The 13,492-nt window shown below is 38.2% G+C and overlaps 1 protein-coding gene across 1 annotated transcript; it reads left to right on the top strand.

The window, feature by feature from the left end:
• The first annotated feature begins 673 nt into the window (after positions 1 to 673).
• Positions 674 to 11,953, top strand: LOC134629160 (tetraspanin-5). The gene is made up of 10 exons (XM_063476214.2): positions 674 to 1,120; positions 3,733 to 3,783; positions 5,717 to 5,863; positions 5,960 to 6,130; positions 6,210 to 6,335; positions 7,756 to 7,803; positions 8,445 to 8,561; positions 8,648 to 8,709; positions 10,295 to 10,347; positions 10,434 to 11,953. The coding sequence occupies exons 1-9, from the start codon at positions 1,037 to 1,039 to the stop codon at positions 10,305 to 10,307; spliced, it is 819 nt and encodes a 272-aa protein (XP_063332284.1). The 5' UTR covers positions 674 to 1,036; the 3' UTR covers positions 10,308 to 10,347; positions 10,434 to 11,953.
• Positions 11,954 to 13,492: the final 1,539 nt, after the last annotated feature.

Below are 13,492 nucleotides of genomic sequence, written 5' to 3'. Positions count from 1 at the left end.
AACACAAGAGTGAAACATGAGATCCAGCCTGCTTTATTTCTGTGTTCTCTGGAGTTCTTTCTTCATCAGGACTAAACAAGTCTGTGGAAAAGACAATGTGAGGTAAGGTGTTAAAAACATGAAATCTTAAATATTCAATACAAACCTATAAAGGAAACAATTTATATTTTATGTAACTACACTTGTAATTGTACTCTTTATACTTTCTATTTCAATTCTTGTTAATAAAAGCATAAAGTTCGCATTACAAAATGACCTGTAGTCTGGTGAAGCAACTCAATCCTATTTCTGTCTCAAAAATATATTAATTTTAATATTTAACATCAACTAAGATGTCCATATTTATTAGTCTTTGACTTATTGATTGATTTAATACCCTGCAGCCTCAAAAAACTGCATAAATGAATTATTATTTATTCCACGTCAACTTGAATGACTATTTATAGCCTTATTATTGCCTAATAGCCTGATGGTTGTGATGAAGTTTACTTATGTATTCCTGTCGTATATCATACACGTATTTAGTTAATGGGTAATAAATTACGCTATAAATGATTAACTACCTCGTAACCAGTACTATCTCCCACTGTAATGGGGCTAGAGACCCTCTCATGGAGGAAGTCCCGCCTTCTCAGATCACTAAAGGAAATCATTGGTTCCTAGACATGGCAATCAAATAACAGCCATGTCTAGATTACGGGTCAGATAGGAGACCGTCGGTTTTAATCTGGTTGACTTCAGTGTGGTTTATTTCAGCGTTACACCTCTGAGGATCCACGCAGGGTAAAAGCTGAGATCTGTAGAGGGACGCCGACGGACTGTGAACGCTCCCCGACGGCTTCATCTGCGACTTTTATCCGCACAAAATCAGGATGGTGTTAATAATTAGACGCTAGAAACGGCGGCATGTGTTGAGCCCGTAAAAAAAATAATTAAAGGGTGTTTCCAGAGGATCCCGGCTGCCAAACAGAACAGCTGCAGATGTGATTCCTGCTCGCTGCAGAGGCGGTGAAGGAAAAAAAAAAAATCCATCCAGATGATGTCAGGAAAGCATTTCAAGGCTCACGAAGTGAGCTGCTGCATCAAGTATTTCATTTTCGGATTCAACATTATATTCTGGGTAAGTCCCCCGTCTGCTGTTTGCGACTTCAGGCCTGCCATCGTCAGTTTAACACGCTGACACGTCTTTGTTCCCAATCAGCAGCTGTGAGGTGCATTTATGTGTGCGTATGTGTTTGTTGTGGTGTTCTATGTTTTCCTGGGTTTCGATTCGCTTCCACTTTCTCTTTTGCTCCTGTGCACTTGCTCCCTGTCACCCATCAGCCCGCTTTGTTTTCGTGTGTCCTCCATCAGAGTGAGAACAGCTCTCTCTCTCGGCATCATCGCGTGTTTACATGACCGTAGCCTTCAGCTGAGGCCTTTTTTTTTTCTTCTTTTTTTGTGGTGATGTTTAGGTTGAGAAAACAGCAGTCACCTTTTCTATATGCATGAGTGAAACCGCAGGGGAAAAACAAAACAAAACAAACATTCCGTCTTTTAAACCCACAGTCACCGTGGGCCGCCAGTTCCTGGCTTGAAACAATAACCTGCATGGGTGCTTTTTCACAGGTTGTTGATGAGGGAAGGTGGGGTAGGCTTTACTAATGGTTAGTTAAGTTATTAACAGAGCGATGCTCTCGTAGAACCGCAGCGATTAATCGAGTTAAACAGTGACTGTTTTGATTGATTCATTGTTTTAGCTAATTTAAAGCAAAAACGCTGTCAGTGAGTCCAAGTGTTAATGGTTTGATATTGGCTGCTTCTCCAGTACTTGCATTAAAGTAAGTAGAATAATCAGTGGATATAGAGGATTGGTCGCAGAAAACAATGCCTAACTTATAAGTGATGTATGAAATAGTGTGGCCTGGTTTGAATAAGAGACAGCAGGGACATTATGCTCATCATTGATTGTTCTGTCATATTTTTTTAACCGTCAGTCAATAAACAGTTTGGTCCAAATAGTAGAATAAAACTTCACATAATGTACTGATGCTAAACGCTCAAGAAAACGTTGAGAGTAAGGATTTTGTTTTTGAGGGTGTATCGGGCAGAGCTATGCAGCAGTAACCTTTTTGGATAACAGGAGCTCCTGGCTAAAACATGCACCGGCCACTCAGAAGGGACATACCTGCGTCTGAACCCAGGATCGTCTCCCCTTGAGGCCATAGTGCTAACCACTGAGCCCCAGTGCTGCCTGAGACATTTGTTCATTATCATATTTGGTGCCAACAAATGAACTGCTTGCTCCACATCATCATATACGGCATGTTCTTTGGATGGATTAAATATGGGCATGTCTACTTTTGTCTGCATACAAATACATATACAGATACAGTAAATTGTAGCAGTCCTACTGATATGCACCGTTGGCCATATAAGGCCTTTTTAACAGCAGGGATTTTGTCTTGTTATTGTGGGGAAAGCACAGATGCTGACAACATCTCTGATGATATTAGTAACAATTCAAGTGTCCTGGTAAGTCATTGCAGTGTGGGAGTGTGGGACTTTCGGCCCAAGCCCCTATCTTTTTTATTCACCTATTTATATCAGTAATTTTGACTTGTGCTAGCTGACATAAAAAAGTTAAATAAAACAAAGAAGCTAAAAAATACACTCAATTCAGCACATACTACTTAAACCATGAATGGCATCGGTGTGCCCAGTGGTTCTTCACGTATCGTGGACTGATAGAGACAAAGGCCTTTTGGGCTGTGGAAAAGCTCTCAGCCAACTGTACAGCAATCGGCCCCTTTGAGCTTTGTGTCATTCAGGTATCATCAGTAGAAGCTGCTTATGTCACAAACAACTGTTCCCCTGCCTTAACAGCTGTCTCACAAACCAATACTTGAGATGGTCTGTAAAGTTCATTATCTTTAATCTGAAAAAAGTCCTTAGTGCTTCTATCTGGTGAATAAATGGGTCTAATTCAACAAAAGACTTCAGTTAAAATCAGTTATTTAAAAAACTATTATTTCTCATCTTTATTTTAGTGCTTGTTAAAGTCCTGGTATGTTAGTGGGGTTTTAATTTTATTAGTGAAGGTGTTCTTGGATAAAAATTTGGACCAACAATAATTGTTGTTGAAATCCTCACAAATGAAGTGGCTTATAAAGTGTACCGTTTTTCTCAAGTTTCTCTTGTCATGGTTTTTCAGTGAAGATGTATCACAGTAGACACTGAAGTGTAAACATTTTTTGCCGAGTTTGTCTCTATGCTTTTTTTTTTTTTTTAAAGTGCATTGTGGTGAGTAGGATGTAAAAAAGTTATTTCAAATAGAAAGCCAAAACTCACTGCAAGTGAATTTGAAAGTAACAAAAGGCATGGAAATGTGACAAATAAATAAGGTGTTTATTAAAAACATATTAAAGTAATTAGCACAAGATTTAAAAAGTCTTGTAAACACAAACTACCATAAAATATTAAATCATAATACTGTCATAGTAATAATAATCCCGATTACTGCTTCTACACTGTGGCGTACAGTTATGTACAGTCAAGCTGTTTAAAGATGCTTTCTAATGTGGAAGCCTCCTGCTGATCCTGCAGACTGGGATGAGAAATATTTAGTAATGGACCACTGCCAGGAAAATCTCTCTGTGGTTTCTGTCAGTGTGCGTCTGTGTGATGACTACATGTAGCAGTCACAGCAAAATAATCCTGCTCTCTTGTTTCTCTCTTTTCTGCCTCTGTCAGTTCCTTGGAGTAGCGTTTCTTGCCATTGGTTTGTGGGCATGGAGTGAAAAGGTTAGTCGTGTATTAATGTGTAATAACAAGTTGCAGGACTTATTTCTGTGAAGCTTTTTACTTACAGGTATCTGCAAATATTCCATAAACCCGGCATATCGTTGTGGTTTATACTTGACTGTGTGCAAGGAATGGTCACAGTGGCTTTACTGAATCAGAAAGGAATGCTGTGCTTTCCTGTGGGACTCATGAACAATGGGCTATGAATTGATCTGATGCATTTCACAGATTTGTTCATTGTGTACTGAGAGTTCAAAAAGCAGACAGTCTACAGAGAGCACTGTTTCACCAAAGTACATTTGAAGATCTTGATTGTTATCTCATCCTACATACGTGACTACAACTAATATTATTTAATTATTTGTTAACTGCTGAATTATTATAATGAGTTGATTAACTTTAAGATTAATATAATGTCAAATGTATGGTGTAAAAAGTGTGGGTTAAATTAGACTGTTAGCTTTGGACAAAAACAAACAGCTAGCCAGGCTCTATCTAGAGGTAAGAAAATCTACATACAGCTGCGGTGAGAGGTATTTATACACTCATCATGGGCTTGAATGTGTTCTTTTTCCAGCACAGAATTATTGTACAGTATGTACCTTTAATCTTCAGGAAAAAAAATTAATGGCACAGGTTTAAATTTTATTTGGATTTTCTCTAATCCACACAGGGTCAAAAGTATAAATGCAGGTTCAAATATATACATATTAATAATATCTGGTCAAATGTTCCTTAGTTGCACCTTGGTAGCCATCAACAAGCTTCTGACCATTCACCTTGGCAGAATTGGTAAAGTTCATTTAAATTGTTTTTTGTTTTTTCCTGGCATGGACCTGGCTTTTAAGCTTAGTCCATAAATAGCCAAAAGGGTTGAGGTCGGGCTTTGGGAAGGCCACTCCAGAAGCTTAATGTTAGCCTGCTTTATCTATCCCAAAACCAGTTTTGATGTGTGTTTGGGATCATTGCCCTTTTGACTTGTCAAAAGCTGCAAATTTCAATCGAGCTTGAAAGTGTTGATTTTGGACCAGGGGCTTATTTCTGTGATGAAACACTTGCTTGACTGTAGACAGTGACGCTGGTGTTTCAGCAGTTTCCAGTTCATAGCAGGCTTGAACCTTAATTTTTGAACATCCTAACCAATTACCTTTCACCTGAGTGTGACAGTTTGGATCTTTTTCCAGACTTTAGCTGGAACTGGTGGATGTGGTGACACATCCAAATAACTTATACTTACATAGAATTGTTTGAACTGATAGTCTTGAAATGTGAAGTTGTTTAGAAATGACTTCAAGAGATCTACCCAATTTGAATTCCTTCGATTTTTATGCTGTTGTATTGAAGAATTCAGTGAGTGCTGTCAAACAAATCATTTTTATGCTGATAAAGTTGTGATCTAGTTGTGGTCAGTCATGATCACTACCAAGTTAATAGGCCTAGACTTTGCTATACAATTATTCTACCCTGGTAAAAGAGCAGTTCAAAGAAAACAATAAAAGACCAACATGATGGGTGCATGTAAACTTCTGACACAACTTTAATAGCATATCTATAGCTCACTGGTTTACATGCTAGAGCTTGTTTGCTTTGTCACTGCAGAAATTGAAAAATCAGATTAGGTTGGTTAGCTTTGTACAGATCCAGGAAGCTAATCTTAGCTAATATATGATAAGCTAAGCTAAGTAAAACATATTTACATTTGCTCGCTCTGAGCAAGAGTAAATTAGCTTGTTCCCAAAAATCAAAAACAATTGATAATTTTATTATTAAATTCTTTTAAATAACTGCTTACATTGGTTTGGATTGTACTTTATGAAATTTGGGTTTTAAACATGCTTACAAAATTATTACTTTACCTGGGAAGAATGTTAGCAATGTGGTGATATTTCAGTGGTTTTTCAGTTGATTTTGACCTCACCTGCTTTGCTCCCAGGGTGTTCTGTCCAACATCTCATCCATCACTGACCTGGGGGGCTTTGACCCTGTCTGGCTCTTCCTTGTCGTGGGTGGTGTGATGTTCATTCTCGGGTTTGCTGGTTGCATTGGAGCGCTGCGGGAAAACTCTTTCCTGCTCAAGTTTGTATGTTTGTTAAAGGCTTTCTCAGAAATCTATAATTCTTCATATTTCTTGTTTTCATAACAGTTGTTAAATTCAGAAAATTCTCATGTTTTTCAGTTCTCCGTGTTTCTGGGCATCATTTTCTTTCTTGAGCTGACTGCTGGAGTCCTGGCCTTTGTCTTCAAAGACTGGATCAAGGACCAGCTCAATTTTTTCATTAATAACAACATACGGGCCTACAGAGATGACATTGATCTGCAGAACCTGATCGACTTCACCCAGGAATATGTAAGCAACGTTTCTTTATTTGTGGCACCGATTTCTTTCTAGTATTTTTACCTTGTATGTGTGATATATGTTATTGTAGTGGGAGTGTTGTGGAGCTTTTGGGGCTGATGACTGGAATTTGAACATCTACTTCAACTGTACTGATTCAAACCCGAGTCGTGAGAAATGTGGAGTGCCCTTTTCCTGCTGCACCAAAGATCCAGCGGTATGTCTCTCTATCACAAGATAACGTTGTGGCTGTGGGTGTTTTTGTGTCCTTTGTTAGAGTTTAAAATAATTTTTAACATGCTGTAACTCCAAGACTTGAGGGGAAGTTGTGAAGGGCTTTCTTGTGACAGACAGCTTGTTATCTGTGTTCTCCAGAAGAAGCAGTGACGCTATCAGCAACGATGGCTTGCATCCAACAGGACGCTCAGGATGCTGTGTTTAGTCGTGTCAGGCCCTGACTGCAAGTCAGAGTCTGAAAGCGGATGGGTGGGACTCTGGACCGAGGCATTTTTTGGCAGAAAAATACTCTTAACTGCTGCTTACTGTGCGCAGCAGTGACAGCACTTTACTTCAGAAAAACAGACTCAGGAAGGGTTTTATTTGACAATCCAAGGACACGCTGCCCCACCAAGGTCATTCTCTATAAGGGAAAAAAAGGGAAACACTTGGATTTAAAAAAGTTGTTTTTCAAAGGCACCGTGTGCTCTTAATGTGTCTACCATATCAAAACAATTTCATTTTTTTTTTATTTTAATTGTGTTTAATTGGGTTGTGCAGCAGGTGTCTTTTGTGGTTATATTTCAGGTCAGGTCTTTATCATTTGTTTCAAGTCAGTTGAAAGTTGTTGTTTTTTTTGCTGCTAGCTTTCCATCAAAAAGTATTAATTTAAAATAAAAGGTGACATTTAAAAATTAGTTTTGTTAGCATCTTTAAATGCCATAAAAATGACATCCAAAAGCTGAAATACTTTTAGTGGTTTTTTTACATTGCTACAAGTGCTGCTGGAAGTTTGACTTCTTTTAAACGTTTTCCTCTGCTCTATGGATCTAAGGAAAAGGCAAAGGTTTACCAGAAACCTCTGCTAAGCAACCCCCCCCCCCCCCCCTGTTTGTGACGCCACATCCAGTGAAGCCATTTCATTTTGGCTGACCATTAAGGAAAAGATTTCCACCAGACTTTATTCTCAAACATTGCCCTTTGTCAGCGGTGTTTTACACATTTTATTTTAATGATCTGCCCACTAAAGTTTTTTTTTGTTTGTTTTCAGAAGTCTAAGAGAACAAAATTTGACTTCTGGGAGTTAAATGTTACTGTAGTTCAAGTTTCTGCTCCTGTGGTCCCACACTGTCTTATAAAGGTTAACCTGACCAGAAAGGCAGATGCATCCTTGCACACCAAACTTGGAGTCGTTTAATCTTCACAAGTAGAATATAATAGGCAAGCAAACATAAACAAATCCTTGGTTTATATGCAAAAATCTTCACAGTAACTGTATAACCATGGATTGGTGAGTTTTACTTACAATCATCTAGTTTTACAGTTTTTAATGTGTATGCATGTTTTATTGTTTTTCACTGTAAAGGCCAGTCTAGAATCTCTAGCTAATCTAAAAATGCATGTGTATCTTCTCTTCACAGGAGGACGTCATTAACACTCAGTGTGGATACGACATCCGAGCAAAACCGGTGAGCTACAAACGGAAACTTAAATTTATCACCGAGACTGAGACCCTGATGTAAAAAGTAAAAGGAATAGAAAAGAGTAGAAACCATGAATTGCTCTGGCTTATTTTGCCTCAGGGAGGTTTATATGGCTATATGAGGTCATCAGTTGCTCCACCCTGGACACAATATTCCTCTTTCAGTATGTTTCTCAACTCCTCACTCGTGAAAATACAGCAGCTGGCTCTCCATCAACACTTTGGGCCTTGTGGCATTACTCATGCAGCAGCAATGCAATGGGAATTGAAATCCCCTCCCCCGCCTGTCATTAGCTTTGGCCTTACTGCGTGGCCAGCGTAATGTAAGGAAAAAAGGCTCTGTTTGTTTTCTTGACTTTAAATGTGAGCCAGAGTGAAGCGGTTTTAACAAGAGTCAGAGGAGGAAAACAGTGAGCCGAGTGTGTGTTAACGACTACGTAACACTGGATCAGAGGCATTTTGCTGTGGAGGGCTTTTAGGGGAAACCGCAAAATGAAAAGGGGAATCATGTGCTATTAAAAATAACTGTGTTGTTAAGTGTCGTGGAGCAAAATAAAACCAAATATATTTCAGATGAACTTGATTATCACGCTGTAGTATTGGTTTGACTTGTAATTGTTTTGACAGGACTCTGACCAGAGGTCTTTCATCTATATCAAAGGCTGCGTACCACAGTTTGAGAAGTGGCTTCAAGATAACCTGACAGTGGTGGCAGGCATATTTATTGGGATTGCATTACTGCAGGTGGGGATCAGTTTGTCCTAAACATCTGAGCTTTTGTAATTTTTTTCCATTACCTAACAATTTGTTTTCTTCTTTTTTTTTTTTAGATTTTTGGCATCTGTTTAGCGCAAAATCTCGTGAGTGACATCGAGGCTGTGAGAGAGAGCTGGTAGGTAGCAAGGGTCATCAGGGTGACGCATAAAATTTTGTGTCTGAGTGCATAATTTTTGTAAATCAGTTCACGGCTTGTAGGGGTTTATTTTGTAATTTAACTTAACATATTAACCTACATGAGTTAAATTTAGCGGCTCCATATTTAAGAGAGCACTAAAAACCTCTTCAGACAGCCATAAAGTCCCCATGGGCAGGGCTGCTTGTGTATTATGAAATATCCTTTTCACTGTTATTACTTTTGTATGTAAACCTTCATAATAAAAGTCTCACGATTATGGTTGCAACACCCTGACATGGAAGAACATACAAATTATTGGACAGTTGCACAAAAGCTTTAATTATTTGAAAAGCTTTACAACTATTGGTATTCATAAATTTGGACTATATTAACACTTAACAATAAAAAAAAAAGCACAACAAAGTATTTTGCTTTAAACTGTACTATAATTCTTTTGTTTATTATCGTTTCAATTTTTCTTAGTCCTCTTTAAAATGACAGTTGTACCTGACTATAATGATCATAGCGTATCTTTGCTTTTATGTGTCATGTTCAACATATGTAACTCAGTGGTGACGATAATTTGTATCGGCAACGAAATTTTATTTAGTCACCACTAAATATGGAAAGATGAATCACACAAAGTGCAGCAAGCCTGGCAAAAGCTTTCCGTATCCGTTTTTACTAGATATTGTAATGCCCCGAAAATGTTTTGGAACTAAAAAAAGGTTTAACAGAATAAACTCCTACTGTCATGAATTATTTCAATCTAAAATGATGCATTATGTGTGTCATGTCAAATGTGTGTGTCACGTCAATAACTTATAAGCATGATTTCGTTGTTAAAAATCAATAGTTGGCGGCTGTAGAGTTGGCTTTGGGTGTATTATGGTTCAGAATGAAATAAACATGTAATATAATAATAAACGTAACAACGTTTTGAAAACACATTCCAGGTCCACAAATGAAATCCTGAATTTGAAATTGCCTGAGTTTCCCTGTATTAACACCAGCAGGTTGATATCTTTGCTTCCAAGTGAGATAACTGTGTGAATTGTCACATATTGAGTTGCTTTGTGGTAACTTTGGTTATTCAGGGACTTTCTGCAAAGCACCATCATCAGGCTAGAAAGGCGCCCTGATGAAAAATTTAAACGTTGTTGCAAACATCTTAAACTTAAAAACAAAAAGAATCACAAACAGTGTCATCGGTATTACAGTGCTAATGGCAAGTGTAATGTAACGAAACAAGCTGCCCCAGTTATTCTAAAACTTAAAAAACATCCACCTAATTGGAAACTTGAAAATGTGCTGCAGCCCACACAAACCTCTAAATACCACCATCACCCGCTGCTTTGCAAAGTCCTGCTTTGAAGGTTGACTATTTAGTCAGCGTTTTCCTGTCGCCATCTTGGTTATTTATTTCATTCTATATGGGATCATAATTCACAAAATAAGCATCTTGTATTAACTAACCCTCTGCTTCACAGTGTTGCAAACAAAGTTTATTTTGCTTGTGCTTTTTATTGTCTTGGTTGTTTTATTGCTCCGATTCATAAATCTGCTTCCTGTTTTTGTGCAGTTTGTTTACCTAAGACCTCCAGAGAGTTTTCAAAGGCAAGAAAGATGTACAAGGTAAGCGCTTTCAGATCAATATAGCAGTATAAATTATCAATCTCCTCCGATGTTTTTTATTTTTTTATTTTATTTAATTTTTACAGGACTCTGCGGCTCGGATGCCAGCGTTGAAGGGAAGTACTTTAGTCAGCTAAAATGTGCAGTATGAAGAGTCTCGCTCATATGTAAATAGTAAATTTAGAATTATTTTTAGAGTTACTGTATTTTAAATGAAGCACCCCCCCTCTGAAATATACTACTATACACACAAAAACAATGCAAAATAATATTTCAGTATAAGCTACAGTTACAGTAAAGTCTGTGTTGAAGAAGCCAGGAAGATAATGTGTTTTGCCCAGATAACAAGCGGAGACAGCGTTTCTCTGAGGTAGTGCTTCATTTAGAATATGGTCTGTGGTTTTATATGTCTCACAGCTGCAGTTTTTTAACAGCTGCATGTAAAGGGTGTGTACGAAGATAAAAGTGATTCTGGAAATGCACTGCATGCCTTTTGTCTCCTGATAGGACATCGGCTTCTAACTGTGTTAAGTATTTTTAAGCATTTGTAAAATAGTAATTTCGAGTGAATCGGCTGGTTAGCACTTTGTTGAATGTTTGATGGAGTCTACTTAAGAGAACGAACTTTAGATGTGGACACTGTTACAGATTGCAGTTTGACTTATGGGGGATGTAGTCACCGTGTAGTTTCACGAAGAGACGTGATGGATGTGTTCGGCTTTGTAAACTTGCTTTTCTTGGAAAGAATGACAAAATAATGTAATACATATACTGACAGAAACCCAACAATGTGGCATCTAATCAAAACTCAGCCTTAAGCACTTTAATCTTCACAGAGGACAGAGGATAATGAAGTTCATTTCAACTGTTCGGCTTTTTTTCATGACAGACTGTTATCTGGTCAAGCAGCAGCCACTGGAGGGGGCACTTTCCATAATATGCTTATGTAACATCCTGGTACTTCATAAGTGTCACCTTGAAAATGGGTTTGGGGACATTTTTAGTGTAGTTACCTTCTTTGCACACAATCTTTTTGTCCATTAGTGTTCTGTCATACCGTCATTAATTTTCCTTTATTTTTAGTTGTGGCCAGTGTGTTGAAATCGTGAAAACCCTTATTTGTTAGATTTTTTCTTTTTTTTCTTTTACTGCTTGTTAGCACTTAATTGAACATAGAAGTAAATTATTTAATCTCCAAACGCACAGTACTTGAAAGTAGAGCGCGCAAGCTCTGTCATCAGCATTTGTTTTTCAAATTCAGTGATATTAAACAATAACACAAAGTTTTCTCCTAACAGAGTGAAAAAAGCCATTTAATGTAAAGGACGTGTGAACCTGTGAACTTTTCCTCTGCAGCTGATGACAAAATGATATTAATCAATGTATTTCTGGTTTCTACCAAGTGTATAATCTCATACTGAGAAAATGTTAGAATGCCAAAATGGTGTCAGATATCTGTTTACTTACCACTTAGTGCCATATTTGCGATTTCTACATACTCCCGATTATAACCACACTTTTCTTTCACGTGTACTCCTGATTCTTGTAAATGACTGGATTGTGATGAGATGTAGATACATCTGAATAAATGTTGTTCTTTGTATTATTTTGTCTATTTCTGTGTATACTTTGTCTGGATTATATGTTACACTGACACCACACTTACCTCAGACTAAAATTAATGGTAGCGCTGCAGAGGAATTGTACTCCAGTGTGACTGGGTGAATGACAACTCACTACCTCCATCTTGTGTTTAAAACAAAATATATGTTGGACCTTTTTTTCACAATAACCCTCCAACTGGTCTCCAGCTGTGGGTATCACATATTTTTAGGTTTAATTGCGTACGGTTTTCATATACTGAAACTAAAGGCGTGGTACACTCAAGCAATAATAATAATATTAAAACATATGCTGGGGTCGACAACCCCAGGATTATGCCCTCGCTGAGGTCAAAATGTTAGCAGAGAAGTGAGCCTGTTATGGGTGGGAAAGAAAAAATAGGAAAAGCGCTGCTGTGGCTTGTGTCAAGAAAATGACTCCCCAGTTACTTCATTAGTCACACTTTCCTTGTACCAGGTTGGACCTTCAGCTCCTTTAATTCTTTGTGGCACAGAATCAGTAAGGTGCTCAGGTCCTCAGAGGTTTTAGTCCATATTAACATGATAGCATCACACAGTTGATGCAGATTTGTCAGCTGTATACATGATGTAAAGTTCATGTCCCACCACCTTCCAAAGGTACTCTTTCGGATTGAGCTCTGTTGACTATGAATGCCGTTTGAGTACAGTGAACTCACTGTCATGTTCAGTAAACCAGTTTGAGATGACCTGAGCTTTGTGATAATGTGTGTTATCTTGCTGGAAGAGCCATCAGAAGATGGGAACACTGTGGTCATAAAGAGATGGACATGGTCAGCAACAACACTCAGGTAGGCTGTGGGGTTTAAAATATGTTTAGCTGATACTAAAAGGCCAAACGTGTGTCAAGAAATTCTGATCCGAATCTTACAGTAGAAATCAAAACTGCTTTTCAACTCATCTGTTGTTCAATTTTGGTGAATCTGTGAATTGTAGCCTCAGTTTTCTGATGTTTGCTGACAGGAGTGGCACCTGGTGTGGTCTTCTGCTGCGGTAGCTGCTTCAAGACTTAAAAGGTTATGTGTTCAGAGATGTTCTTCTGCAGACCTTGGTTGCAACAAGTGGTTTTTTGAGCTACTGTTACCTTCCTATCAGCTAAAAGCAGTTGGGTCATTCTCCTCCAACAAGGCATCTTCACGCAGAGAACTGCCGCTCATTTTCTCTGTTTCAGACCATTCTCTGTAAACCCCTAGAGATGGTTGTGTGAAGAAATTTCAGTATATCAACAGTTTCTGAAATACTCAGATCAGCCTGTCTGACACCATCAACCATGCCACGTTCAGAATCACTTAAATCGCTTTTTTGTCCCCATTCTGATGATGTTGAAGCTTAAAAAATGCATCATAAAGTATTAAAGTGTTGCTGTAGCTTCAGCCTCGTTAGAAAATTGATCTTTTTCACACAGCTTTGAAGTAGGTGAAGTCGAGCCAGAAATTTAACTTTTGGTTCCCCATTCTGATGCTCAGTTTGAACTTCAGCAGGTCATCTTGACCAATGTCAACTTG

This window comes from Pelmatolapia mariae, linkage group LG6, assembly GCF_036321145.2.
Source record: "Pelmatolapia mariae isolate MD_Pm_ZW linkage group LG6, Pm_UMD_F_2, whole genome shotgun sequence".
Taxonomy (NCBI): domain Eukaryota; kingdom Metazoa; phylum Chordata; class Actinopteri; order Cichliformes; family Cichlidae; genus Pelmatolapia; species Pelmatolapia mariae.
Note: the sequence above shows the minus strand (reverse complement) of the source record. Positions and strands in the feature narration are given on the sequence as shown.